The 27564-nt window shown below is 41.7% G+C and overlaps 1 protein-coding gene across 2 annotated transcripts; it reads right to left on the reverse strand.

Annotated features, from left to right (window-relative positions):
* Window positions 1–168: 168 nt before the first annotated feature.
* Window positions 169–26048, reverse strand: ANKLE2 (ankyrin repeat and LEM domain containing 2). 2 transcript variants are annotated; one of them, XM_083589863.1, is made up of 13 exons: window positions 25002–26048; window positions 17647–18093; window positions 15943–16137; window positions 15406–15599; window positions 14196–14384; window positions 12896–13018; window positions 12507–12573; window positions 12011–12207; window positions 7820–7926; window positions 6046–6239; window positions 3818–4553; window positions 3570–3701; window positions 169–2424 (listed from the first exon to the last, which is right to left on the reverse strand). In XM_083589863.1, exons 1-13 carry the CDS (start codon window positions 25291–25293, stop codon window positions 2202–2204), a joined length of 3096 nt encoding a protein of 1031 aa, XP_083445989.1. In that variant the 5' UTR covers window positions 25294–26048; the 3' UTR covers window positions 169–2201. The 2 variants fall into 2 exon arrangements, with proteins under 2 accessions (XP_083445989.1, XP_083445990.1); XM_083589864.1 differs by having other exon boundaries at window positions 25454–25932.
* Window positions 26049–27564: the final 1516 nt, after the last annotated feature.

Consider the following 27564-nt stretch of genomic DNA (forward strand, 5'->3'; position numbering starts at 1 on the left):
AGTCGAGAGTCCTATCCTCTATGAATTGAGTGAGTGCAAGTTTATTATTTTTGAAGCCTGATTCTACCAGGTTGCCACCAATATTGCTCAGGGGCTGGGGGCAAGAATGAAGTCCAATATGCAAAAGAATATATTTGCAACACACAATCACTAAATAGAGGCAAGAGCTTTTTAAATAAACAAATTTAATAAGATTGTTAAAAATTCACTTGAACACATTGACAAAAAGGACTCGAATGTGAATTCTAAACATTAATATGTTTCTAACACTAACCCTTTAGACGCCCCCCTGGCAAGTGTTACAAACTGATCGGCTTGTGCTGCGACAACACAGGGTTATATCCAATGTGAGTCTTACTGAGAGTACACCCACTGAAATTAATGAGCATGATTAACTTAGGTCCTTTAATTTCATTGGGTCTGCTCCAAGTATGACTTGGTCACTACAACCCCTACTCTTAAATACAAAAAGGTATGCATAACAAGGATAAAGCAAAGAAGTTACAACAAAACACTGTCAATTTCTTAAAGTTGGTTTTCTTTTAAAACCAACAGTCTGAAGATTCTAAGCAAGAATGCTCTTTATACACCATAGAGAGCGTCACTTAAGGGGCAGCTGTGCCTTGGAACAGTGGCATATATATTAGCTTAAAGATCAGTGAGTGTTGAGAGCTTATTTTCAATATTGTGGAAGGCATCGTACCTCAGAGTGATAGTGTTTTTAGCAAGCTATTTTAAGTTGGTTTGGACTTCCTAGATAACCATATACCATGGTGACAGATTTATAAAAGCTGACTTCTAAATTAAGCACCTCTAAATATTCCACTACAGAAGTCAAGAAATTCCTTCTATAGTCTCTTGTCAAAGTCATAGAAACCTATATTAGAAGGCAGTTTCAATATGTATATCTGTTGAACGGCACGCTAATTTCTAATGGAAAATTATACAGAAAATAATAGTCATGTAAGGGAATTGAGGTGCACCCAAGAGAGGCTGTATATTTGCATGCCCATTTAAACAATGGGATAATGATAAAGACCCAGCCAATCTGGAAATATTTATTCTGTAATTTACATTTAGACCACCTACATTAAATATACAAAATAATAAATGGATGGTTACAGCATCTCTTCAAGTCTTTAAACTATAAGGGAACAGCTTAAAAAAACCTGCATCCAAAAGTGTTGGAAAGTTAAACATGGTTACTGTTTGCATAAGAGAACAGCACTTATTAAAAAGCAAGATAAAAATGTTACAAAAGGCACTAATAAAACTGGAAGAATCTTAAGTGCGGTTCTGGAGTTTTGTACCAAATCATCACACTCAGAAACAGTATACAAAATGCTCACACTTGGTATAAGGAAGCCACGACAGCTCTATGTGCAGTAGAGATCTAGGCTACTAAAAAGGCTTGCAGTGAATACAGCCACTAATAACACAGACTTTATCAAAGTCTGAAGGAGTCCTTCCAAAATGTCAAAACTTAAGCTGCCTGAAGTTTTACTATTTTAATGGCAGCTGCATTATCTATTCCAGAAGTCTCCAAAAGGGAATTAGTTTTCCTGTAGCTAACAAACTTTAGCATTGGCCTTTCATTTAAAAGTTAATGTGCCCTGCCCCCCTGAAGAACAGAAAAATCTGCCCATGGTAAGTGGGATTGTGGTAGAGAAATTGTTTGGATACAAAATATTCGTTTCTATCATTAAGAACATAGGACACTAAAGTGTTTGGCTCTTTTAAAATACCTCTAATTAGATAAATTAACAAACTATAAATTTGCAGTCTACATACATAGAAAAGAGCTTTCCTCCTTTCAGCTCAACTGGAAGACCTTAAAACTTGACAACTTGCCTTGAGTTCCCTTTAATCTACAGTTGCTACAGTGAAAGGGATCCCAGTGAGAAGCACGGTACAGATAGTAAAATGGACATGGATAAATGTCCAAGAAAAGTAACTTCTAGGTTCTAGGAAATGCTTAAACTCTTCAGGTGCTCTAATTTAATTTACTAATCTGCAAATCACCAATAATCTGGTAAATGGAATAAAAATATTTGCTACAAGCAGCCCTTTCTCTGACAGCAATAAATAAAATGAGTTTGGGGTACATTATTTGTGTTTCAACACCCTATTTTATGCCTTCCTTTTAAAAATACTTAACTGAAATTTTAAAGAGAGTCACATTCTAATAGATGAGCGGGTGCTTAGAAGTGATGGCGCTTAGATGACATAACGTAGTTCACATATGCTGGGCTGTACCATCCAGGGCTCCCAGAATCGGGGGAGAAGCTGGCAGCACCGACATTGTATTTCCCAGGACTACCAAATACTGGACTGCTCTTTCCTGGGCTACAGCATGCCAGACCACTTGAAGGGCTTGAAGCTGTTTGAGATTTGAATCTTCCTTTTAGTGATGGAGTTGACCAACTGGAAGAAAAGACAACACTTTTTATATATCAGGAAAATGTAACAAGGTGGAGAAGTTGAATTGCTGTGAGGACCTTTATTCTAGATATCAATATTAATACCCACATATAGTTGAGACATTATATTTAAATGCAAGCATTTATCACTGAATATCATTTGTAAGTAAATTGGCTGTTGTCTTCTAAGAAAGACCTTGTCCAGGTGGTTATGCTTTGAGCACCCAAATACAGTGGTACCTTGGGTTAAGAACTTAATTTGTTCAGGAGGTCCGTTCTTAACCTGAGGTTCCACTTTAGCTAAGGGGGCCTCCCGCTGCCACCGCCGTGCAATTTCTGTTCTCATCCTGAAGCAAAGTTCTTAACCCGAGGTACATTTCTGGGTTAGCGGAGTCTGTAACATGAAGCGTCTGTAACCCAAGGTACCACTGTAGAACAGTTTAGTTAATTACAGTCATACCTCGGGTTGAAGTAGCTTCGGGATGAATATTTTCGGGTTGCACTCCGCTGCAACCTGGAAGTAACAGAGCGCGTTACTTCTGGGTTTCACTGCTCGCGCAGACGCTCAAAATGACGTCACGCGCATGTGCGGGAGCGGCGAATTGCGACCCGCAGACACAGGTTGCGTTTGCTTCAGGATGTGAATGGGGTTCCGGAACAGATCCCGTTCGCATCCAGAGGTACCACTGTTCTTAGTAATATGCAAGACTTAGTATTATGCAAGCCTAGAGGTCAGCCAGGTTCTGGTGAGAAAGTCTTGGAACTGTGAACCCTTAAAAGTAGCTGCGGAGTTTTGACTTGACCCTGTGCTTTCCTCTGTCCCACCTCCAAACTGGAAGTAAACACTTCTGCTTGTATTTGAACATGACAGGATTGCCAACTGCCTGTCAGGTACTGAAGAAGGCACTATGCCTCTACCTCATGTTTCAAGCTGAGGAGAGAAGACAGAGCGAATTTCCTACCCTGCCAGGAACAACTAGCTACTGGGGAAAGGTGGGAAACATAATAGCCAATCAGTTCATTAGCAAGCATTATGCCATGGCCACACTGTAAACCTATAAGCCGTACCACACAGACCAGGTTTAGTCCTTTTAGCAAGCCATACCCATGGAGCACATCAGCTAACTTTTATTGAAACCAAGTATATACCTTTGCCGGTCAGAAGGAGAGTAGGACTGAACGGACACACTCCACTTGTAAATAGCAGGGTATTTTTGTGGATCCATCTCTAACCCATGTAATGCTGTTAACACATCATTGTCCAGTTTTGTTGGCTGTTCCCTAGAGACAGAAAGGGAGCTAAATTAGGAAAACAGAATCTGGCAGTGCCACAATCCCCAATGATTATTGCCCACAAGACAAGAGGTCAGTTTGTTAAGCAACAGTTTATTTCATACCCTAAGAGAAACAGCTGCTTGGCTTTTTCGTTTGAGGATGAGATTTTTAGGAGACATTGCGAGGACATCTCAGACTGCAATTCAGAACTGCAAGACTGTTTTGTCTCCCCTCCCCGGACATCAGTTTCTGCTGACAGCCTCCCCACTTCTAGTGGTGTTTTTTCTTCTGTCCTTATTTTTGTATCCTCAGCAGCTGCACCTGCCTTGAGAAGCGGTGAATAAGTCTTAGTGAGATGGTCCTTAGGTTTTCTAAGCTGCCTTGTATTTTCCATCTGAGCACTCTCACACCCGCTTTTTGTGGCAGCCTGGCTTGGCTTCTCTGGTGAACATTCTCCTGCCACCATCTGATCCTGACAAGACAGCTTATCAAATTCTTCCATTAAATTGGAGACTGGAGACGGAAGGCACTCTTCTCCTCGACTTGGGTGCCTCCTATGAGGATTTAATGTCCTATCACTGGTCACAGGGCTACAAAATCCATTTTTACTGGCAGGAACTCCTTTCTCCGAGTGCCTGTCAGAAGTTTCTGCTGTAGGCATTATGCTTTCAGTCCGCTCAATGGACAGGATGTCACACTCTGAGCTTCTGATGTCGGTGATGGTTGGTTCATTGGATGTAACAGTTCGGCTGCAATTTCTGGCAGCGTTCTGCCTGTTCTTTACTTCTTCCAAACTCATATCATCATCATCAAGAAATGCCCCAACAGAAATAGAATTGCAGCTTTTTTTACTTTTGCCTTTAAAACAAAATAAAAGAATTTTAGTGTGTGACATCTCATCTGCCTGACTAGTCAGTTTTTAATAACAAACGTTCTATATTCCACTTCATTTCAAGGGACTCAGTCAGATTCAAACAAACAATGTTACCTGACCCAGCCCTGAAATACAAATAGCATTCTCTCAGATGGGGCACCACTACCCTTTAACTGTCAAATACTGCTCCCTGAAAGATAAGGGCTGCTGACTTGAAATCCCCAACCAAAATAATGCCTGGACTGATGCTGCCTTGGCTAAAGGGGCATGGAAGATAGCTTGCAATCAAGCAGTAGCCAGATGATGTGAAAACCTAATTGAGGAAGCTTTGTACAAGTATCTGTTCAAGGCCTGAAGCAGCTCCTTAGAGCAGGTCTGAGAAAACTACCTAGGGATGAGGGAGCTGGGCTATACCTGCACAGATTGGAAAAGTTTTCCAAGCACATGTCCCACCTCCATCTACAGAATGTACAGCTGGTTTAGTGGTGGCAAAATATGCATCTAGGACAACACAGGGGTGCATTTTCTGCTTGTCTCTCTTCAACTCTGTTGCTTAACCCCTTTGCTCAGTACACTGATATTCCTCATCCAGTTTGACAGATTTCTGGGTAGCAGTTACCCCACTTTATTGGGCTGGTATGGGGAGAGACTGAACACAACACCAGTATTTTGCCATTTACACAGCTACAGCAATTCCTGTGCCTCTTCCTTGTTGCAGATGGCATAAACCCAAAGAATCCGTCTACAAGCTCTTGCCTTCATAAAACTTGGGAGTTTCCCCCCTTAAACTTACAAACAAAACTCAATTCACAGCTGGGGGGGGGAAGAGATTTTATAAGAGATACTGAAGTCTTCAAAAGAAATATTATTTACACTGTTTAGAATACAATCTATTAATTTGTTCAGCACCTCTACTATAAAACTGATACAACTGTGGGCAACTGTCACTTTGAACTGATTGTTCCAAGTGTAACAGTGGGAATGTCAGTAGGGCTACGGAGTTCAATTTGTAGCATGGAAGGCATGTTCTGAAAGTCCCGGCAACATGAAAGTGATTTTTAAATTCTTTGGCCCATCCCCAAGAACCCGACATCATAATTTCTGCATTTTTATTATTCCCAAATATACTAACAAGCAGCGACCTTCCAGTTCAATACTGGCCTCAAGGATTGGCATGAATAGGCATTTGCCTAGAGTTCGCATCCCAGCAGGGGTCTCATTAACAGGAGCCCCAGAGACTCTGTGAGAGGGAGCCCCACAGAGAACACCTTGCCCAAAGGCCCAAGAAAAGCTGCTGCCAACACTGCTCTGACTTATACTTCTAAAGTGTCCTGTGCTAAGCAACTAATCTAACACTGGTAAATCTCAAAACTTGAGAAATTTTTATTAGACTTATTTTGGAACGTCTGAAAAATGATCTATTCAGTAATCAAACATTTTCAAACCTTCAGCTACTAAGAGATGCTTTGCTCTTACCAGAAAGCTGTGGGGTTTTGTATCTGTTGTGGGTTTCATTCTCCCCTTTCTCTTGCTGAGCCTTATAGCTCATTTCCCGTTGACTCAGGTATGCTTCTAGCCTTTGTAACCCCTCCTGGGAAGACAGATCAACAAAACAGCCCAGAAATTCCCAGTATTCAACCCACGGGAACCCCAGTTCATGAGCTAACTCCCTGCAATAAACAAGATAGAACGAATCATTTGTGAAGACATAAAATTAATTTGACAAGTTTACTAAAACATGTTTAATTAGCCAGCCCCAAGTCTGTACATCAACTGTAAAAATCCTTTTAACAAGTGAATTCTGCACCAAGCATGACCATAAGCCTTCACCAAATTCTTTTTAATTGTTATAATTCCCGCATGTTCAAAAAACAATTCAGAATAATTTCCATCCCATCTTGCTTTCTACTGTCAAAGCATATGAGCAATCTCAACAGAAATTCTATTACTGAATGAAACCTTTAAAGGCACATAAAATACTCTTAACACAAAATGAATTAAGCATTCTATGAGAAATAAAGAGACAGAAGCTTTCCAAAAACAGAGCACATATGTATGCACTACACTGCTAAGTCTACTAGCATTGCTCCTGTTTCTGCAATGTATTTATTTGGCACTTACAAAACACAGATGATACAAATAAGGCCAGGTGGTAGGGAAAGTGAAAAGGTGTAGAAGAAATGGTTCGGGAAAGGTAGGGTGCAGGAAAAATGGGGATTGCCTGACAAGTAGAGGAGGTTCCAACATGGCAAAAGACATAAGCATGCAAGTGAAGGAAGAGGGGGAAGGAGAATAAGATAGGGAATGAGCCAAAGTTGCTAATGAAACAAAAGCTTGACACGGATTTGGAAAACATGGACCCAGGACAAAACAGCGCAGTGACTTCTGCACTGAAGACAGAATAAGCCAATGAGGAAGAGGTTTTAATAAAGTAGGCTGTGTATTGCATGAGCAAGACCAGAAAGGATAAAAATAACAGTGCAGAATTCAACATTCTTAAAATATCAAGATCTTTTTCATATGGTTGCAGAAGTCAGCTTTTGTTGGGATGCTATTTCAATTTAAGCACAGAGTGTTCACAATCCTGGATGCTGCAATCAGAGCATGGGCTAAGAGTTTTAGCAAAGGTTGGACGTTTTAGTTGCAAAACAAAATGATTGGGAGTTTTTGCCTTTTGAAACATTCTGGGCCCTTAAGGAGAGAGAGAGATGAAATGTGCCATGGATACATGTCATGGAGGTGCAATCGAAGAAGACAGAATGACAGACGGCATGGAAATCAGGAAACAGATGATGACAAATCTCAGAGGTAGATTTGCAGACAGTCATCATCAAGTGATCCTCACTGAGTTAATTTTAAATTCATTTTAAGATCCAGAATATGCTTCAAAATGGAATTTTTAAAAAGCCTGTGTAAAATTTAATTTTGTTTGTTATTGTGGTTTTTGTTTTGTTTTTATATTGTAAACTGCCCTGTGATCCTTGGATGAAGGGCAGTATAGAAATTTAAAAATAAATAAAGTCAATTAAGTTAACAGAACACACTGCCACCTCCAAAGTTCCATTCTCCCTCTGCCCTTATGCACAGATAGACCTTAATAGAAGCTGGGAGCTTTCTCAACAACTTCCTAAGCCTCTCCAGACGCAGTTTGTTCTCATCCGTAGCATTTTACCAAGTTTTGATATTTAATACAATTGAAATATCTTTTATTCCTGTTGCTATATTATTTCATGCATTAATTCTGAAGTACCTTCCAACTCTTTCAACGCCTCTTTCCACATCAGATTTTCTGAGATTGTTAAAAAATCCTGCTCGCTCTCGAGGTGGAGTCTTCCAAAGTCTGTGGAACTCTTCTGCCTTTAAGGGAGGAAAATTGCATTCAGTTACTGTAGTTCTAGAGCATGCTAATCTTCTCTTCCTAAAAATCTGGAATGAGCATCTTTTAGTCATCCAGAACCATCCAGCTTTCATGCAAACTTCCAATCAACTTAGGGGCCCATCTGATGTAACCCTTTGTGATGCAGAATTTGCTTCAGCATAGTACAGCTCCCAACACCAAACAGCCTTGAGCCACATGGATGAGGCTCACAATGTAACTTCCAACAAGAACACTGCCCTAGTTTTGGAGAGAGGAGCTGCAAGATCAGTATGTCCCAAGAAACACTACTTTTGCAACACAGGATTTCAGAAGCACAACTTCTGTTTCCTACATTTTAACTGACTCTATCTGAACAATTACACAAATGCAGCACAACACCTACTTTATTTGTTTTACCAAGTTAAAGCTATTCCTATATTGCTTTGCGAAATAGTGACGATCCATATAACCTTGTCAAATGACACAGTTTGCTTCATTGTGTCCACATTATCAGTGTTACTGTCTCTGTTATGAGATTCTACTCATTAAACTATATTCAAAATGAGTTCTTATTCAATTATACAAAATACCAAGAGCAAAGCAAGCTTTATTGACTTTTAAAAACTACAGCTTACACTAGTTATCAGAGGTCTAGAACACCATGTAAAGTAGTACATGCATATCTTATGCTAAGAAATTAAGAGCATAAAAATGGGTTGTTCCATTCCCCCCCATCAATATAGCCATTGCACTCTTCCCCCAAATACCTCTTTTTTTGTCCCTTGCTTGAGTTTGGTTTTTGTGAAATTTCAGTTTTATATGTTATAAGTCTGAGTGGCATATTTACAGTACAAGGGCAGGACATAAATGCCCCCCAAAAAGATAAAATAGTAATTTATCAATAAGCTTGAAATGAATAAATTAATTGAAAATATCTAATTCTTTCCAACTACCTTTTCCATAGCTGACATCTGAAGACAGCAATTATTTTCTATGTACTGTATTTTTGCATGTGTGCTTAAGATTATGACACTGAAGGACAATTAATTCCTCTGAGCCAATAAGGTGCTTGGCTACATAGATAAAATGGAGACCTCTAGGGAGCTACTATTTTGTTAGTTGCAAAGAGCACCCAGTGTGGCACTTTATAAATTTAGTTCTTTATAAACAAGGGTCTGCTGCACTTTCAGGTCTATGTAATGGCAAACAAACCTAGGTCCAATTTTAACACAACCATAATTAATAGATTGGCTTGGGCTGCAAGACTGCACTACTGGTACCACCTGCACACACTCAACTCCCCCTCCCCACAAAGTGAAATTGTTAGATAACCCATGTTAAAGTAAAATAAGTGCCAGACTGTAAAAGGGTCTGCACTACCTGGCAAAAGCTCTGCTGGACGGCACAATGAGGATGCAATGGAGGCAGAAAAGTATGCCTTCTTTGCCGCCTTCACTGCCACTAGGTAGGTTCAGTGATGAGTCCTCACTATGCTTTGATTGTGTTTGACTGGAATTTTCCTCCACTCGTTCAAGCAGTCTCCCAGCTTTCCTCACAGCAAGTTCTCAAGTTCACCAAGGCTGGTTTTATTTAGCCCAGATTGAGAAGTGTCACGGGAAATGTTAAACCCACAGAGGGGGGTTGAGGGGGGAGGGAAGAATTTGCATGTGAGGGCGACTTCCGGGTTAGTGCGATCGACTAATGGCGGATTCCCTCCGAGCTCCGGAGGGAATCTGCTCAGTAGGGGTCGGGTCCTGCCGCGGCGGCGACGCGGGGACCCTCAGAAACCACAGGCGCTGAAGCCTGTGGACTTGGTGACTCGGCGGGCACCATTTGCGCCCCCCCGACCCGCGAAGGAGCCTTTTTAAAGGCTTCGGAACGGGGGACAGGGAGCAGCGCAGTGCTGTGAGTCGACTGCTTCCCCTACGGAGTGAAGCCGCATGCCATGGTCGGAGAGCGCTGACTTCTTCCTTTGAACATTTGGACTAAAAGTAACAACCTGTGAGTAATACGGAAATTGGACTTAAAATTTCTTCTTTGGATTTGGCACGAGCGGGGAAGGCGCAAAGAGGAAGTCCGTCTCCCCGTCTTGTAAACATCTTAAAGCAAGGACTAGATAACTAAGGTTGAGAGAACACCTTCTTCTTGAGAGGATAAAAGTAATTAATTTCACGTTTTGGCAGTATAAGTGACTTTGCTGGAGGATAAGAGTTAATTTTGAGAGTGGAATCGCCACCCACCCCCCAGGACCCGGGAGCGATCCGTGAGAGAGCCTGTTGAAGAGACATAGAAGATTTTGACAGCTGTCAAACTAGCTGTCAAAGCTGGGGAAAAAAGAGAACTTTGTTTCTGTTGCCTCGGCTGGTTATATTTGTTACATTCAGGTAATAAATTGTTGAAAATAAAGAGAAAAAGTTAAATTGATTTTTGGATTGGAACCGGAAGGAATACTAAGTAACCAGAACTCCTCTAGAGGGGGCTCTGGGACATTACAAGAATGGCTGCAAGTGGAAAAATGCTGATTGAACTGGAAAAGACTTTTCTTCTCTTGGGAAAATTTCAAGAACAAAGCAATGTTTTGGCTACAAATGTTACAACATTGAATGAAACAGTAAATAAACTGGCTGAAACTGGAAGGGACTTGACTCAAGTCTTTGTATCAGAACAAAAAGCTTTTGTAACTGAGCTAAAAATTCTTGCAGCTGAACAAGAAAAGAAATCCAAGAAATTTGAGAAAGTGGGAAAAGAGATACATGATAATTTAGAGGGAAAGGAAGGAGGAGCTATAAGGCCGCAGATGATTAAGGAGAGCCAGAGGCCTGCTAAGATGGATATAAAGGAGAAGAAGAATGAGATTATGAAAATCTGGTTTAAATGGAAGAATGAGGAATGGAGAGACCTCCTCATGTGGAGATCTGAAGACTTATGGATTACAAACCTGACTAAAGTGGAAGCTGGAGTTTCTGGGACATTTGGACTTAAAAGAAGTAAGAAACAAGATTTGGACTACAATTTTAAATATGGAGGTCTGGCTGGAAGAAACATGGACCTTATTGGGACAGAGCTTCTCCGAGATTTGGTGTTTAATATAAAGGACTACCAAAAAAACCGGCAGAGAGGAAATGAGAGAGACTTAAGAGCCTCGGACGTGAGGTCACCAGGCTGACAGCAGATAGACTGATGGACATCTGTTGGAGCTTGAAACCGGGAAAGGTGGGGAGTGGGGATTTGGGTATCCAAAGGGTGTACAATTATACTTTGTTTTTATATATTTTGTTTTGTTACTTATATTAAAATGGGGAACTCGTGAAAGGGAATTGGGGTCGACCTTAGAAAAAGATATTAAGAATAAGTACTGATGCATAAAGACTGAGGTTTATGTTAAAATTGGTTAACCAAAAGGATTTAAATATAATAAGGTAAAATTTGGGGATAAGAACTTGCTGAACTAAAAATTGAATTGGAATACAAGAAGGGGAGGTGTGGGGAAGTCAAGGAAATATGTTATTGAAAGAAAGGAATGTAATTATATGTGTGTTTTGTTTTTTGTTTTGTTTTGTTTTTTCTTTATTTTTTTTGAAAATTTCAATAAATATCTTTTAAAAAAAAAAGAATTTGCATGTGAGGAAGGTCTTTACAATATCTGGGTTTGAAGTAAGCACACTAACCTCACCTGAGCTCCTAAACTTGTAGACCAGGGGTAGGCAACCTAAGGCCTGGGGGCCGGATGCGGCCCATTCCTCTTCTCAATCCAGCCCGCAGATGGTCTGGGAATCAGTGTGTTTTTACATGAGTAGAATGTGTCCTTTTATTTAATATGCATCTCTGGGTTATTTGTGGGGCACAGGAATTCGTTTATTTCCCCCAAAAAATATAGTCCAGCCCACCACATGGTCTGAGGGACAGTGGACCGGCCCACAGCTGAAAAAGGTTGCTGACCCCTGTTGTAGACTGTTCTACAGAATGTACCTGATTTTGGACTTCTACAGGTGTACTTGATTTCATTTTAATCCAGGTGTATGATAGCCCAAAGTAACACCAAAAAGGAAAAACAAGACTAAATATTTTCTTGGTTTCTATTACCTTAGAAGGGCTCATTGGGCCTCCATAAGCCCTTACTGTCAGCACAGGATCTTTGGGGCTGCCAAAATATCTGGGTAAAGAAGCATGAGGGCTATCATCTGTCTGATCAGGTGACCAAGGTGCTCCAATCACAGGTGGTCCGATCACAGGTTGTGAGGCATTGTCTTCTGCTCTGAAGAGTGGCACATAACACTGACCTAGGTCACAAATAATTGAAAATGGTGTTAAGTTTCTAGGAATGTTTATCATACACTTAAATACTACCCAGGTCGGTGGTTTCAATTTCCCTACAATTCAAAAATAAAACACTCACTTGATTCTGCATCATTCTGTTTCTACTTCAGAGACCATGTAAGTTTTATTTAACACCCCAGTTACATAAAATAATACATGCCATTTGCTTCTGGCATAATCCAATAAAAAGTTAAATGATGATACAATTTTTTTGGTATTACTTCTGCAGAGCCTCTAAAGACAACCAAGATTAAATACAAACCTTTCAAGTATTCCCTGATTTTCTCTTTCAGATCCACAGTTTTATTTTTACTTCTTTCACAAACTACCTGTTAGAAAAAAGCATCAAGGTATTGGTTAAAGAACAGAGTAGTTGCACATTTTGTACTGATCTATCCATTTGGAACAGCTCAATAGGCAGAACTTCTGTTCCAATAATTTATAAAGGTAAAGGGACCCCTGACCATTAGGTCCAGTCGTGACCGACTCTGGGGCTGCGGCGCTCATCTCGCTTTATTGGCCGAGGGAGCCGGTGTACAGCATGACTAAGCCGCTTCTGGCGAACCAGAGCAGCACAGAGAAATGCTGTTTACCTTCCCACCAGAGCGTACCGATTTATCTACTTGCACTTTGACGTGCTTTCAAACTTACTTCTGCTGGAGTTTGGTTGTACTTGTTCCTTGGGTTCTTTACAATATCTGGATGTGAAGCAAGCACACTAACCACATCTGGGTTCCCAAATTTGCAAGCAAAATGTAGTGGTGTATCAAATCCCTATAAAAAGAAAAAATACAATTATTTCCTATTCTGGACCCTTGTTTTCACCTAAGTATATATGTGCATTTGGAAAAGCCTCTCCATTTGCATGGGTGAACGAGATCCATGTGACGCTCACTTGAGGTATGTGGAAAGGTATGTGTATTAATAAATTAAGAGTCGGGATGCACATAACCACATATTAACCCCGATACTGCAGGAGTCCACTGGTTGCCCCATTTGTGGGTTAATTTCAAGGTGCCGATTTTTTACTTTAACCATTATCCGACTAGACTTCTGGAATTTCATTACCTCTTGAGATCCACCGAGTTCATAGGCTTGCCCCATTTAGATGAACAATGAAGACTTTTCCTTTTAAGCAGGCTATTTTGGGGTTGTTAATTTTCAATTATTTTTTTTAAATCTCTTTGATAACTCATTTAAGTTGCAAAATAGATTATGGTTGTGTTCACCCATCACATGAACCCATAAATTAGTGTTTAACTATAGTTTAATACAAATGAGCAATGCATTGGTGGCCCACTGCTTAAATGTCCACATCTTAGTCCTCTCCAGCTCCTGGGTGCACAGGGAGTAACAAACCACATACTGCAGCTTGTTCTATCCAAACCTGAGCTGGGTTAAGCTGCAAACCAGGCCCGTAACTCCCCAATTCTAAAACTACATATCTAAAAACATTATTATATCTTGTCTGACAACAGGCCTCCATGGGATAATCAATAATTACAAAAACAAAAGATTAAAAAATATTGCTTTAAAAGGCAGTGGTGATTGAGGAAGGCAGGGGGAGGCCGTGATGTATAATAGTCACAGTATGTGGAGGTTGCTACTGCTGCCCCAACTGCTAATATGGCATTAAGTCGCACTGGCTTTTAATTAAGTCTGTGCTGGAGCTAGACTAAATTACTTGCACTTTGTCTCAATGAGACAAATTAAGTCATGACTAACTTTTCACATTAGTCTAACAGGGCTATCTTTAGGCTGCAATCCAGTCCTCACTTACCTGGGCCTAAGTCCCCTCTAACTCAAAAGGGCTTAATTTCCAGTGGATATGCAATGGTAGCCTGGATCCAACCCCATATGTTCTTCATTTAAAATAACAGGCTAGCAGTGTTATTCTTCAGTATCCAACACAAACAAAAAGGAAAAAAACCAGTGAGACACTGAAACTCACCACTTTATCTGGTGTGTTAAGATAAAGGTCAACAATGTACCCGATGCGCTTCTGTAACATTATCTCATCATCATCAGGATACATCAATCGCATAAATTCAGGATTTTCCAAAGTGTCCAATAGCAACCGGCAGATACCAGGTTGATTCTCCTTGGCCGCAACATGCATGACATTGTATCTACAGCCTTCCTAAAAAGAAATAGGCACACATTCACTAAATATGAAATCTGAACGATTTGCTAGAGAGGAATACGCTTACAGCAATGTTGTTGTTTTCCCCCAGATCTTACATACACAAAAATTCAGGAAACACAAACATATACTGTAAAGCCTTCAGTCTACCTGGAGAACTCTATACTAGCAAGCTGATGGTGTTAGGTCTCAGAGGGGAAATCTAAGAATTTGGAAAACAGCAAACATGGCACATTTGGGGATACTAGTAAAGCCCCACAACAATCTGCTCAGAGAACAAGCCTCTCTCATATTTATACAAGTTATTGCTACCATTTGAGCCTGTATGTTCAGTTTTCACAGCTTAAAGCAGGCATAGGCAAACTCTGCCCTCCAGATGTTTTGGGACTACAACTCCCATCATCCCTAGCTAACAGGACCAGTGGTCAGAGATGATGGAAGTTGTAGTCCCAAAACATCTGGAGGGCAGAGTTTGCCTGTGCCTGGCTTAAAGTGTAGGGAGAGAGAGAGAGAGAGACAGAGAGAGAGTAGAGCAAACCTGTTTGTAACAAACAGGAACAAGATCCGTTTTTTTTTTAGCACAATGTTGATTGAAAGGATGGAAGATCTGCGTCCCTTGTATGTGTATTTGTGTGTGCATGTCAGCTGTGAGGTGGCTATGACTACTTTTTTGGCATGTAGCACCCAGAAGGGGATGGAAGGTGTTGGTGGGGCCACAAAAGCTAGTCACTCTTGGTTACAGACTTTCCAAAAACAGCCAGCAAATTTAATTATTTTTTTTACTGATTTTGTTTTCAAACCTCATCCCCCTCCCAATATCATTTTTTAAAAAAGTGAAGTTCTCTACATGAAAGAAAGCCGCCAGAAACAGCACAGAAAAACACTGTAGAACTAACACTATGCCCATCTCTTGTGCAGATGAGTTTTGAAGCCATTTCCCTCGGTTAGCAAGTTGGGGAAAGGATGCAAAGGGTTTAATTCAAACTTCGTTTTAGCAAAGGCCAAACCATTCCCACACCTGAACAATTGTCGGGTTGTCTCCAGAGCCAATGAGATAGCGAGGATTACTCCAGATAAGTTCCAAGAATGCTGTTTCATCTCCTTTCTCAACCGCCTTCCGAAGCTTGGCAGTAAGATCCTGCGTACGAGGACTTTTGTAACTGTTGGCTCTCTCTTTACTAACGGTTTCCATCTCAGGAGAGCATAAGCCGTCTATCAAAATAAAAATGGTATTCTACTCATGATGTGATCTTTGCTCATGAAAGTGTGTCAGGTTATTTTATATGCAAACGCTGTATACCTATTGTTCAGAACTTCTAGGGAGGTAAATTAAGAACAGATCCTTCAGCATTAATTTTAAAATAAAGAATATTTATAAGCTTTAAACCAGTTTAGGAATTCACATGATCCCTGTCAAAATAAAGTTCTCAGAGCTACATTTTAAAAGCAGAAAAAGAACAGCACTGGCAGTATTTTAAGTATAAACTACAGTCCCAACTCCAAAAGCCACTTAAGTAGTTAAAGAATTGGAAAACATTTAAAAGCCTCCACTTACCTCTGTTGAACACGGAACAAACTTTCACAGGCGACAAAGATAAGGAGGCCTTGTTTGGAGATGGGAAATAGTCACATATGCCTTTGGCAAATTTCTCTGCATCTTCCCTATTTGTGAAAGCTTTAAATCTTGACCCTTTTATCATTTTAACAGCTTGCAAGGCTTCCTTTTTATCCTCATACACATGCACCCTCTCTGGAACAGAAACAAATCAAATTAGTTTATTTCCATCGTGGTAGTCTGCAGGAGAAAATGCTCAAGTGAGTTCAAAATTGGCTTGGTGAATTTTACTTTCAGGAAAAGAGGCTTAAATTCTTATACATTTTTTGATAGCAAATTTGCAGTAATATGCCAAATTTTGGGGGTCTTACAGAGAAAGTGAACAATCGTGATGAGATTGCACTAATGCCGCAAATCTGTCTTATTACAAATCATTCTCATCATGATGATGATGCAACAACCCTAAACACTTTTTCATCAGCAGGCAAAGAAAGGACAAGTCACTGAAAAATTCCCTACCAAACTACATCAATGTGACACTGTCAAAAATCTTTATTGAACACAGTTCTCATTGCCTAAGGCATGCATTCTCCCACTCCCATCCTGAATATCCTCTGCTACTATAATAAAAAAATAACAATATATTGAGATAAACTAGGCTAATTCTTCAGTGAAGTTCTGATATTTGTGCACATCTGGTATTCTTGCAGCTTAAAAATAGTATCTGTATATTCTAGGACTGACTCCATAAATAGCATTAGTCTCCTAAATACTTAATCTCAAATCTAATCCCATACCAAGTAAGGGTGGAACTAAGATCAGTCTTGAAATATTTTGAGCATCCCAAGAGCTGTTATGTCATCCTTGGTTGTTCGGGATTATGCTTCCTCAAAGAGAGAACATTAGATTCTCTAGTTTCAGGCTTGCAGCAGTGTTCGAAACTCCCATTGTATTAGGCGCATTTTGCGACAGGGAATTTCATTACAGCAAGCAATTTCTAAGCTCTGGACGTGGTACTGCGCCCAAGATTTCAGATTAAAACTGCAGAGTGGAAGGAAAGGAGGACCCTTTTCTGCCTCCCCACTTCCAGCTACTCTCTGAAGACAAGACCCTCTTAATATTAGGGGGTGGGCAGGGGAAGGACTAGACCATGTGAAAAATGAACATAATGTTTTAGCTGCAGTTCATTAATTTTCAGCTTTGTATTCTTGTTACAAAAAAAAAAAAAAAAGCGCGCTTAGACACTCTTGTTGTGCCCATAACTTAGGTTTAAGGTGCCATTTAGCTCCTAGCTTTCATCTTAGTTTCTAACACTGGCTTGCAGTACCTATTGAAAACTGCTTAATTGCAAGAATTTCCTTTCAATTTACTTCCCAATGGAATGCTTATTGGTAGATTACCCACAAACTCTTCTATAGTAATAATGAATATAGGAAAAACCTAAAGCTAGAAATAAATGAAATAAATGAAAAGGCTATATGAAAGAATACAGGATTCTGTTTTTTTGCACTTTTAAAAAATTTAAATGCTGGCCACCCTCAACATATTATAAAAGAGTAGGGTATACATTTTAAATAACTAATCTGTAAAATAAATTAACCACAATTACTATTCTCCAATAGCACTCTTTTTCCTCCATGAAAGGTACATTTGCTTAACTTGATCTTTAACTACACTGCAGTGGTAAAAATAAAAATAAATTACCATTTCTTGCCAATATATCATCATAAACCGGACATACACCATAGTATAGCAGAGGCTCCTTAGATGGAGTCTGAGAACTGATCAGAGAATCATTGTCTGCCTTGTGCATTAGGGCTTCCTCTTCTGGGGGGTTCAATCCCATACTGTACCCAAAATCGCCATCCTCAGAGGAGCCTATGTGACCATTTTGATTCCTTGAAGGTTTCTTTGTTTGCAGTTGGCTGGCATCAGCTGCAGCAGTTCCAAGTACACCATTCAAAAGTGAGGTTTCTGCCTCTAATTCTCCTTGCTGTTCCAATAGTGCCTGGGCCAATCTTTTTTCAAAAATTGATCTCGTTGTAAGTGTAAGAGGCCCACATTTCTGTCCAGCTTTAACGATCTCTTCTCTGAGCTCATCAGAAGTTAGCTGCTTTAATCGTGATAAAATAGCATCCATTGTTACCGTTCCTAGAGAGGAAAAACAACCACCACCAAAGGAAAAGACGACCAAACAGATTATTAGCTTTGAGGGCTCAAATACTGAAGAGCAATTTCTCCTAATAAGTCAGCTCATTGTTATCAAAGAATAGGTAAGTGAAAGCTAAAGGGGTAATTGGGGCTGTGTGAACCCTATGGTAAGTTTTTAAATCTCTAAAGAAGGAACACTTGCTTGCATGTGAGCCTGTTCATTCATTAATACCTTCCTCAGAGGTGGCTGGCCCCATGACGTTCGAATCCTCTCCCAAGGGTTGCTTAGCTTGGCCCTCACTGAGACTAGTCTAGCTGAAGGTGCAGGTTGAAACAGTGTACAGAAAACCAAAGTCTCCAAAGTCAGATACTAGGTTCTCACACTAGTGGATAGCTGCACCAACTGGGAAGAGAAGGGTTGATAAGGTGCTTGATGGGCAGATCAATGCACTAACTAGAAATGCAAGGGGAGAATTTACACCACTCCTGCACTCTCCTGTATCTGTTTTGGGAATCTGGCCCCCTTTGCAGCTGAAGTATCTTAATAAACCCAGGTGTATGACAAGCATTGCTCAAAGCAACTCTTAAGAATATTTTGTGCCAATCAGGCTTACTAGCTACTTTGCTTCTCAATATTCTCTGGTTGGCCTCTGTTATTTTCTCCTACCGATGGAGAACCTACAAAGGATTCTATAAGGGCTCTTGTGTCCCCCATAAGAGAATAAGGGCAGATTTTGTTTATTACACTTGCAATTCTGTTCTGAATGCAAAGGTTCAGATTACAAAGACAACTTTGAAATACATCTTATCTCAATCATGTGCATTGTGTGGGAAGATAATAGCACTGTGCAACTAAATTTAAACACACTATGTAATGCTAAAACTTTGTAAGCTCTCAAGTTTACAAATGTTTACTATCAACAAGGCAAATATGCGATTAGCAAATGTAGCTGGATGGCTCCATTGGTAAAGCATGAGACTTAATTTCAGGATTGTTGATTCCTCTTTGCAGGAGTTGGACTAGATGACCCTCAAGAGTCCCTTTCAACTCTACAATGCTATGATTCTAATTCAGTAGAGGGGTACAGCACTAAGACAGAAACCCCAGTATTAACCCCTTCCCCATTTTTGCAATATTTCCTAATAATTTCAAATTTTTACAGGGAAATATTTAAAACAGTGGTTTTTTTCATATATAGTAAAGTTAAAGGAACCCCTGACCATTAGGTCCAGTTGTGACCGACTCTGGGGTTGCGGCGCTCATCTCGCTTTATTGGCCAAGGGAGCCAGCATACAGCTTCCGGGTCGTGTGGCCAGCATGACTAAGCCGCTTCTGGCGAACCAGAGCAGCGCACGGAAACGCTGTTTACCTTCCAGCTGGAGCAGTACCTATTTATCTACTTGCACTTTGATGTGCTTTCGAACTGCTAGGTTGGCAGGAGCAGGGACCGAGCAACGGGAGCTCACCCCGTCGCGGGGATTCGAACCGCCGACCTTCTGATCGGCAAGTCCTAGGCTCTGTGGTTTAACCCACAGCACCACCCGCGTCCCTTTTCATATATAGCTACTGTCAATAACTTACAGAATTCAAAGCTATGATTCAGTAAGAGCCTCTTAGGAAACCTGTGTATTCAAATATATGAATTCCAGCCTCAAACTATTTATTCTGTAACTTCATATAATTGTAGAGTTGGAAGGGACCCCAAGAATCATCTGGTCCAACCTCCTGCAATGCAGGAATCTCAACTAAAGCATCCTTGACAGATGGCCATCCAACCTCTGCTTAAAAACCTTGAAGAGTCCACAACCTCCCAAGGGAGACTGTTCCTCTTGTATACTAACTACATGCACTGTTTCTCAAACTTGAGTCTCCAGCTGTTGTTGGACTACAGCTCCCATTATTCCAAGCTAGCAGGACAAATGGTTAGGGATGATGGGAGTTGTAGTCCAACAACAGCTGGAGACCCATGTTTGAGAAATACTGACTAATGCTAGCAGCAAGAATATTGAGCACCATTTCAGTACTTAGTCATTAAGCATCTGGCAGGAAGCTTTAGATCCACATCTGCTCTTCTACTTAAAAAGAGAATGAAGCAGATGCAAGAATTCAACCATAAAAGGAAAACTGGAAGAAGTTTTAAAATAGATTAGAATAAATAGAATATTTCAGTGGGATAAGAACATCAAATATACTCAACCATTTAACCTACTGCCTCTATTTTTAGGTCACAGCAAACTTACTGCCCACGTTCCCAGTGAATAATTTGAAACAGATTAGCTACTTATTAACATTCAAAGTAAACTGACTCTCCTGGCATAAGATTGTGTTATGGAGGGTGTGCAGTTAGTACACAAGCCTGCAATTCTCACATGCAATATGACACTCAATTCTAGGGGTCTTTTGCATTGAGACCTGGTCACTCTCCAGAGTTTGGCACCCCAAGAGTTAACACAGAGAACAGATGAGAAGCAAATGTGAATTTATTCTATCAAGAGGGAATTAACTTGTCTCAAAAGGGAATTTACTAAGAAAATATTAGACAAAATCAATAAGCATGCAAATAGTAGTCTGAGTTTAGGAGAATTAAAACCAAATACAGTGGCACCTCAGTTTAAGAACAGCCCTGTTTACAAACTATATAGTTTATGAACTCCGCAAAACTGAAAGTCGTGTCCCGGTTTGCAAACTTTACTTTGGTCTCAGAACGGAAGCTGAACAGTGGAAGGGCACTGGCAGCAGGAGGCTTCATTGGGGAAAGTGCACCTTGGTTTAAGAATGGTTTCAGTTTAAGAACGGACTTCCGGAACGGATTAAGTTCGTAAACAAAGATACCACTGTATAAGAGTTCTTGTTAGAAGCATTCCTAAGAATTATTTAGGAAAACTAGGATGCAGTCAGGGAAAGTAGGTGGGTGAGGATGCTGGCTGGTGGCGCTATCAGAAGAGGATAGATCATGGGTGAATTATTATTATTATTATTATTATTATTATTATTATTATTATTATTATTATTTTATACCCTGCCCTCCCCAGCCAGAGCCGGGCTCAGGGCGGCCAACACCAATAAAATTACAATAAAAGATAATATGGGGGGGGGGAACCAGTTTATTAAAATACAGGTTAAAATACTATTTAAAATGCAGCCTCATTTTAATAGTAGCCCATAAATCAAAACCATAAGGGGAGGGAAACATATGGGTGAGACTGAGTCCAAACCAAAGGCCAGGAGGAACAGCTCTGTCTTGCAGGCCCTGCAGAAAGATGTCAAGTCCCGCAGGGCCCTAGTCTCTTGTGACAGAGTGTTCCACCAAGTCGGGGCCAGTACTGAAAAGGCCCTGGCCCTAGTTGAGACCAATCTAACCACCTTGCGGCTTGGAACCTCCAAAGTGTTGTTATTTGTGGACCTTAAGGACCTCTGCGGGGCATACCAGGAGAGGCGGTCCCGTAGGTATGCGGGTCCCAGGCCGCATAGGACTTTAAAGGTAAAAACCAGACCCTAAAACCTGACCCTGTACTCCACTGGGAGCCAGTGCAGCTGGTAAAGCACAGGATGAATGTGATCCCGCGGCAAGGACCCCATAAAGAGCCTCGTCGCAACATTCTGCACCTGCTGGAGTTTCTGGGTCAGCTTCAAGAGCAGCCCCGTGTAGAGAAAGTTACAATAATCAAGCCTGGAGGTAACCGTCACATGGATCACTGTGGCCAGTTTGGGGTGAGAAAGGTAAGGGACCAACTGCTTGATATGGCGGAGATGGAAAAATGCCACCTTTGCTGTGGCTGCAACCTGCGCCTCCATGGAAAGGGAAGCGTGGACGGTTACACCCAAGCTCTTGACAGAAGGCGCTGGCTTTATAGTAAGAGAAAGGGAGGTTGTGATGGTAATAAGGGAGTTTGGGTAATGGGGCTTTTGGAAAGTGTTTAGGTAAAAATCAGAAGAGATCAGGTAATATATTTTGAGGGAAGGCTAAGAGAAAAGGGTTAATATTTAGAGTGGATGGCTGTGGATTGTAAAGAAACGAGGACCTAAGTTTTGGAGGTGAAACAACTAAGGGAGAAAAAATGAGCAAAAAAATGGAAGTGAGCAGGAAACCGGAATCTGACAGAAATAAAACGGAGGATTTTGCCAACTGATATGATTGCTAGGAAAGAGAGGAAAATTTTAATCTGTTTCTTTGTTCTAAGAGGCTGAGTTGTTTTTTAAAGTGTGGGTACCTCTTCAGCAGCAAAAGGGATAAGGAGATAGTCCGGCCCCCCACATGGGCTGAGGGACGGTGGACCGGCCCCCTGCTGAAAAAGTTTGCTGACCCCTGGTGAAAAGCATCACCTCTGTTCTACCAAACATTGTGCCAGTTGGTAGAAGGTATATTCCAACAACATAATCAAGGTACAGCACTCTTGAGTAATATTCCACTGCACTTTTTCCTAGCACCTCAAGGATAAAGGCAATTCTTATTTGCCTAAAAACAAAAGTAGAAAAATATTGTGGAAAACGTAAAATACAATATTTGAGTATTGTATTGTGTAGGTGGCATGCCCCATACAAGAAAAATCTATTTAAGAGCAAAGGGAAAAGAAATATGGTAAGGAGGGGCAGGTTGAGATCTGAGCTAACTTTTCTGGGCAAGGTTTTTACATTTAAATAGTCTCAATAAAGTATTCATGTCAATAAGAACTCCATGTGTGATAGAAAAGACTCCCAAACTGTGAGTCAGTGCTGGCAGCTGGAATTCATCTTAATAAATGTATTGATGAGTAGGCAATTACTCTGCAAGTGGAATGTTCCCAGGAGTAGGCAGGCTTGCAGCGACAGTTCAGATGTATTAATAGAGGTGTAACTATAAATACAGATCTCTTTACATAGGGATGTACATCAATTTGGGGGAAGAATCATCCACACTTATTTATAAAAGTGCCCAAAATATATACTAGGTCAAGGTGAAGTACATCTGCAGGCTTTAAAAAAATTCTTTAAAAAAAAGCAATTAGGAAATCTGCAACAACTGGCTGGGTGAGACTAAAAAACAAAAATCTAAAGGTTCAAGTAGGAAAACTGAGAAATATTAAAGAAATCAAGTGGAACATCAAGAAAGAAATGCAAGAGAGAAAATAAGACTACAGGATGTGATAAGACAGGCTATGCTGTACAAATTCATCAGCTTCAGTGAGATAAATTTCTGACAGCTTGAAATCTCAAGTTATTAGACCTGAATGAGCATGGTAAAGTATTTTTCTCTTCCCTATCCCTAGTTCTCTCAGGTCCGTCCCCCCCATTCTTGGGTGCTGGGGTTTAATCAGAGCCTGATAATTAAGGTGAGCTGACAGGCTGAGCTTGTTTTTTCTGCCAGACAGAATGACAAAGGGAGATGATGGCCCTGACATCCCACTGCAAAAGCCATCAAGTCAAAGACCCTACAGGTAAAGGAGGGGTTTTTACACAGAGAATTCTGGCAAGGTGTTCTGGGAACAAGGAGGAAACTGGGCAGAACTCCATGTTCACTGGCTGGGAGAAAGTGCAGCAAGAGAGCAGGGGGCCACGACTGACTGCTGGACCCAATCTTGCTGAAGTTATGAGAAGAGCCACGAGACACTCCTGAGGTGTAATGTTCTGTGCCCCCCTCCACTGCAGGCTTCAGGTGTAAATGTGTGTGAATAAACCACATTTCCTATACACTGCAGACTCTGATGTGCCTTGATTTCTACGGAAGCACAACGCTGGGTGGGTGCTTGGAACCCCCTGGAATCGCTGGGCAGTGATTGGGGTGGCATGTAACAATATGACACTCATCTCCAACATGACAACTACTATGAGAATTAAGCTAAATACTAGACACAAATTAAAAGCAAGGTTAGACAACATTATGTTCTTGATTAATTAAAACAACTGCACATTATTTCCACATAATCTGCATGGTATATGCTTACACCAGTCTCCACACAGCTTCCTCTGCTCCTGCTCCTGTTTGCTTCTCACATTAGAAGGATTTCCACTCTTGCGCTTTGTTAAATACCATACACATTTATGTCATTATTATTATTACTGAGTTTTAACTAGGCTATACTTCCAGCAATCATACTAAAATCAATTGTTAGCCATGGCGAACTTAAATTCATCATTTTCAACGTGTCTATGATCTAACCCAATATGTATCTGCATTCGCTTTGTACACCACCTTGAAGGCCTCTATTGCCCAAAGGCCTACAAATAACAAATGAGACACACAAAAAACCAAAACCACCATATATGATCCAGGCACCCCTAAACTCGGCCCTCAAGATGTTTTTGGGACTACAACTCCCATCATCCCTAGCTAACAGGACCAGTGGTCAGGGACGATAGGAATTGCAGTCCCAAAACATGTGCAGGGTGCTGAGTTTGGGGATGCCTGATATAATCCATCCTACTATTTTTAAGACCAACGCTTAGGGCTTTCTTGCGTCATACAAACTTAAGAAAAACCACCAGGGGGGAAATAAAGAAAACATAAAACCAGAGCCACGTCACAGGAGATAAGGACAATCTTCAAAGATTATTAAATCTATGAAGGAAAACAAAATATTAAAATGTATTTTGAGAAGGAAAAACAGCACAATCGCATTTGTTGCCAGTTGTTGCAAAGCACGGACTCCCCACGCACACCAGGGATCATAACTCTACCAAGGCAAAACGAGATACAGTGTGTGTGTGTGTGTGTGTGTGTGTGTGTGTGTGTATATGTGTGTGTGTGTGTGTGTGTGTCTATATATATATATATATATATATATATATATATATATATATATATATAAAATCGTTCAGAGATCATTCTTTCCACAAGAAAGCCGTGACGCTCAGTTGCCAAATGTCCACATGCTATAAGGAGCAGAAGCCGCAGGAGCAGAGGGGTCTGTGGGGCGTCTCTCCCTCTCACCTTGGTGGGGGCTCCCGCGGCAGCGCTGCTTCTCCTCGGCAGCAGGCGGCGGAGGAGTCGAGGCGGCGGCGGCGGCGGACAAGGAGGCCCCCTGGGCGGCAGGTCCGGGGCCTTGGCAGCGGCGCCGGCCGCCGGGCCTCCTCTCCAGCAAGCGCAGCATCCAGCCTAGGGCGCCGATCACCGCGCAGGCGGCCAGCAGCTCCCAGGTCGGCCAGCGGGACCACGAGGCCTCCCACACCCCGGCCCAGCCCGGCCAGCCAGCAGCAGCGGCGGCCGCCGCCCAGCGCTCCATCGCTCCCCTCTTCTTCCCTCTGGAACCGAACGAGGGAAGGAGGGATGAGGGAGCCAGTGCGCGCGCGCGTGCGCGGACGATTCCCACGGCCCCACCCCCTCCCGCAAAAGGGGGAAAAAAACACACCACACCACGCCCTTTAAGGGACAAATCCAAGTACCTCAGGAAAAGCCTCCCGGCTTCCGTCTCTTTCCCTCGCGCTTTTTTTCCTCCCTCCCTCTCCTCGCGGAGACGGCCCAGTGCGCAGGCGCCTCGCGCGCGAGGACCTCTTTCAACGGCCACTTGCCACAGTAAACCCTCCCTACCTGCAAGAGGGCTGTCTAGTGTACTGCCTGTCAGGGATTTTTATAACAGTTTAGCGCCTGAGGAAAAAAGGAAATGTCCTTCTTCTAAGTGGCGCTTAGCTTAGTTGAACGGGGAGCGTTTTATTTATACGGCCCCCCCGCAAGATTCCTGCATTTGAAGGGGGTTGGACGACCCTTGGGGTCCCTTCCAGCTCTCTATGGGGTGACATTCTTATAACACGGAGCCCCTTCCTTAGAATGGCATTCACGGGTTTGAGGCTGCCTGTTCTTGGTGCGAGGGGGGAGAAATAAGCGAGGGCAAGGGACTGAGCGAGGATAAAAATGGAAAGGCAAGACGCCAGGGTGGGTTTCCTGCCCCCCCTCCCCTGCTTCCCTGACAGGAATTTTAATCCAAAGGAAAACAGATGAGGGAGCATCGGAAGCGATACCAAATCGCATCGAGTCACGTCACGGGTGGGAATGTTGCCGCGGCGCATGATGGGAAATGAAGTTTCCTTCGGGAGTCCGGCGGTGGCCTTGAGCGAGGCGCCGCCCCTTTAACCCTAAGGCTAGAATTTCGTTGATGGGAAGGAGGGAGGCGATGTGCCATACACATTCCCAGAAACAGACGGATTGCAAAGTGCCACTTTTAATTTCTTTTTCATTTTATGTATCGTTTTCAGTTTTACAAGTTTGCACAATATTTGGCCGAATACAAACCATAAATTTATCATTGACTTCCCTTCTCCGTGGTTCATTTTATTAAGCCTTTATTGGTTCAAAATTGGGAAAGCAGTAGGACAAGGCTGTATAATGTCTCCCTGCTTATTTAACTTATATGCAGAATTCATCATGCGAAAGGCTGGGCTGGATAAATCCCTAGCCGGAATTAAGATTGCTGGAGGAAATATCAACAACCTCAGATATGCCGATGACACAACATTGAGGGCAGAAAGTGAGGAGGAATTAAAGAACCTTTTAATGAGGGTGAAAGAGGAGAGCGCAAAATATGGTCTGAAACTCAACATCAAAAAAACGAAGATCATGGTCACTGGTTCCATCACCTCCTTGCAAATAGAAGGGGAAGAAATGGAGGCAGTGAGAGATTTTACTTTCTTGGGCTCCATTATCACTGCAGATGGTGACAGCAGTCACGAAATTCTTGGGAGAAAAGCAGTGACAAACCTAGACAGCATCTTAAAAAGCAGAGACATCACCTTGCCAACAAAGGTCCGTATAGTTAAAGCTATGGTTTTCCCAGTAGTGATGTATGGAAGTGAGAGCTGGACCATAAAGAAGGCTGATCGCCGAAGAATCAATGCTTTTGAATTATGGTGCTGGAGGAGACTCTTGAGAGTCCCATGGACTGCAAGAAGATCAAACCTCTCCATTCTGAAGGAAATCAGCCCTGAATGCTCACTGGAAGGACAGATCCTGAAGTTGAGACTCCAATACTTTGGCCACCTCATGAGAAGAGAAGACTCCCTGGAAAAGACCCTGATGTTGGGAAAGATGGAGGGCACAAGGAGAAGGGGACGACAGAGGACGAGATGGTTGGATAGTGTTCTCGAAGCTACCAGCATGAGTTTGACTAAACTGCGGGAGGCAGTGGAAGACAGGAGTGCCTGGCGTGCTCTGGTCCATGGGGTCACGAAGAATCGGTCACAACTAAACGACTAAACAACAACATGAAAAGGGTAAAAAACAGAACTGCTCCTGGTCTTTAGAGGACGCTCAAAAGCCCGGTAGAGTCCAAGAGTTCTCTGTGGTCAAAAACGTAGAAGAAACACAGCCATGGCTTCTAGAGTCATATTTCCCAATAGTTTTTCTGAGTGGAACAAAGGTGGAATGGAGAAGATCAGTTGGGTGGTTGATTTTTAGTGAATTTATATTAGTTTACCTTCTTCCATGGAAGGTAAGACTGGAAGAAATTTAAAGAATATTTAGTGAGATACTGTAATATAAGATAATTAGGAAATCCCTAGAA

This window comes from Podarcis filfolensis (genome assembly GCF_964270895.1).
Source record: "Podarcis filfolensis genome assembly, chromosome: 16".
Classification (NCBI taxonomy): domain Eukaryota; kingdom Metazoa; phylum Chordata; class Lepidosauria; order Squamata; family Lacertidae; genus Podarcis; species Podarcis filfolensis.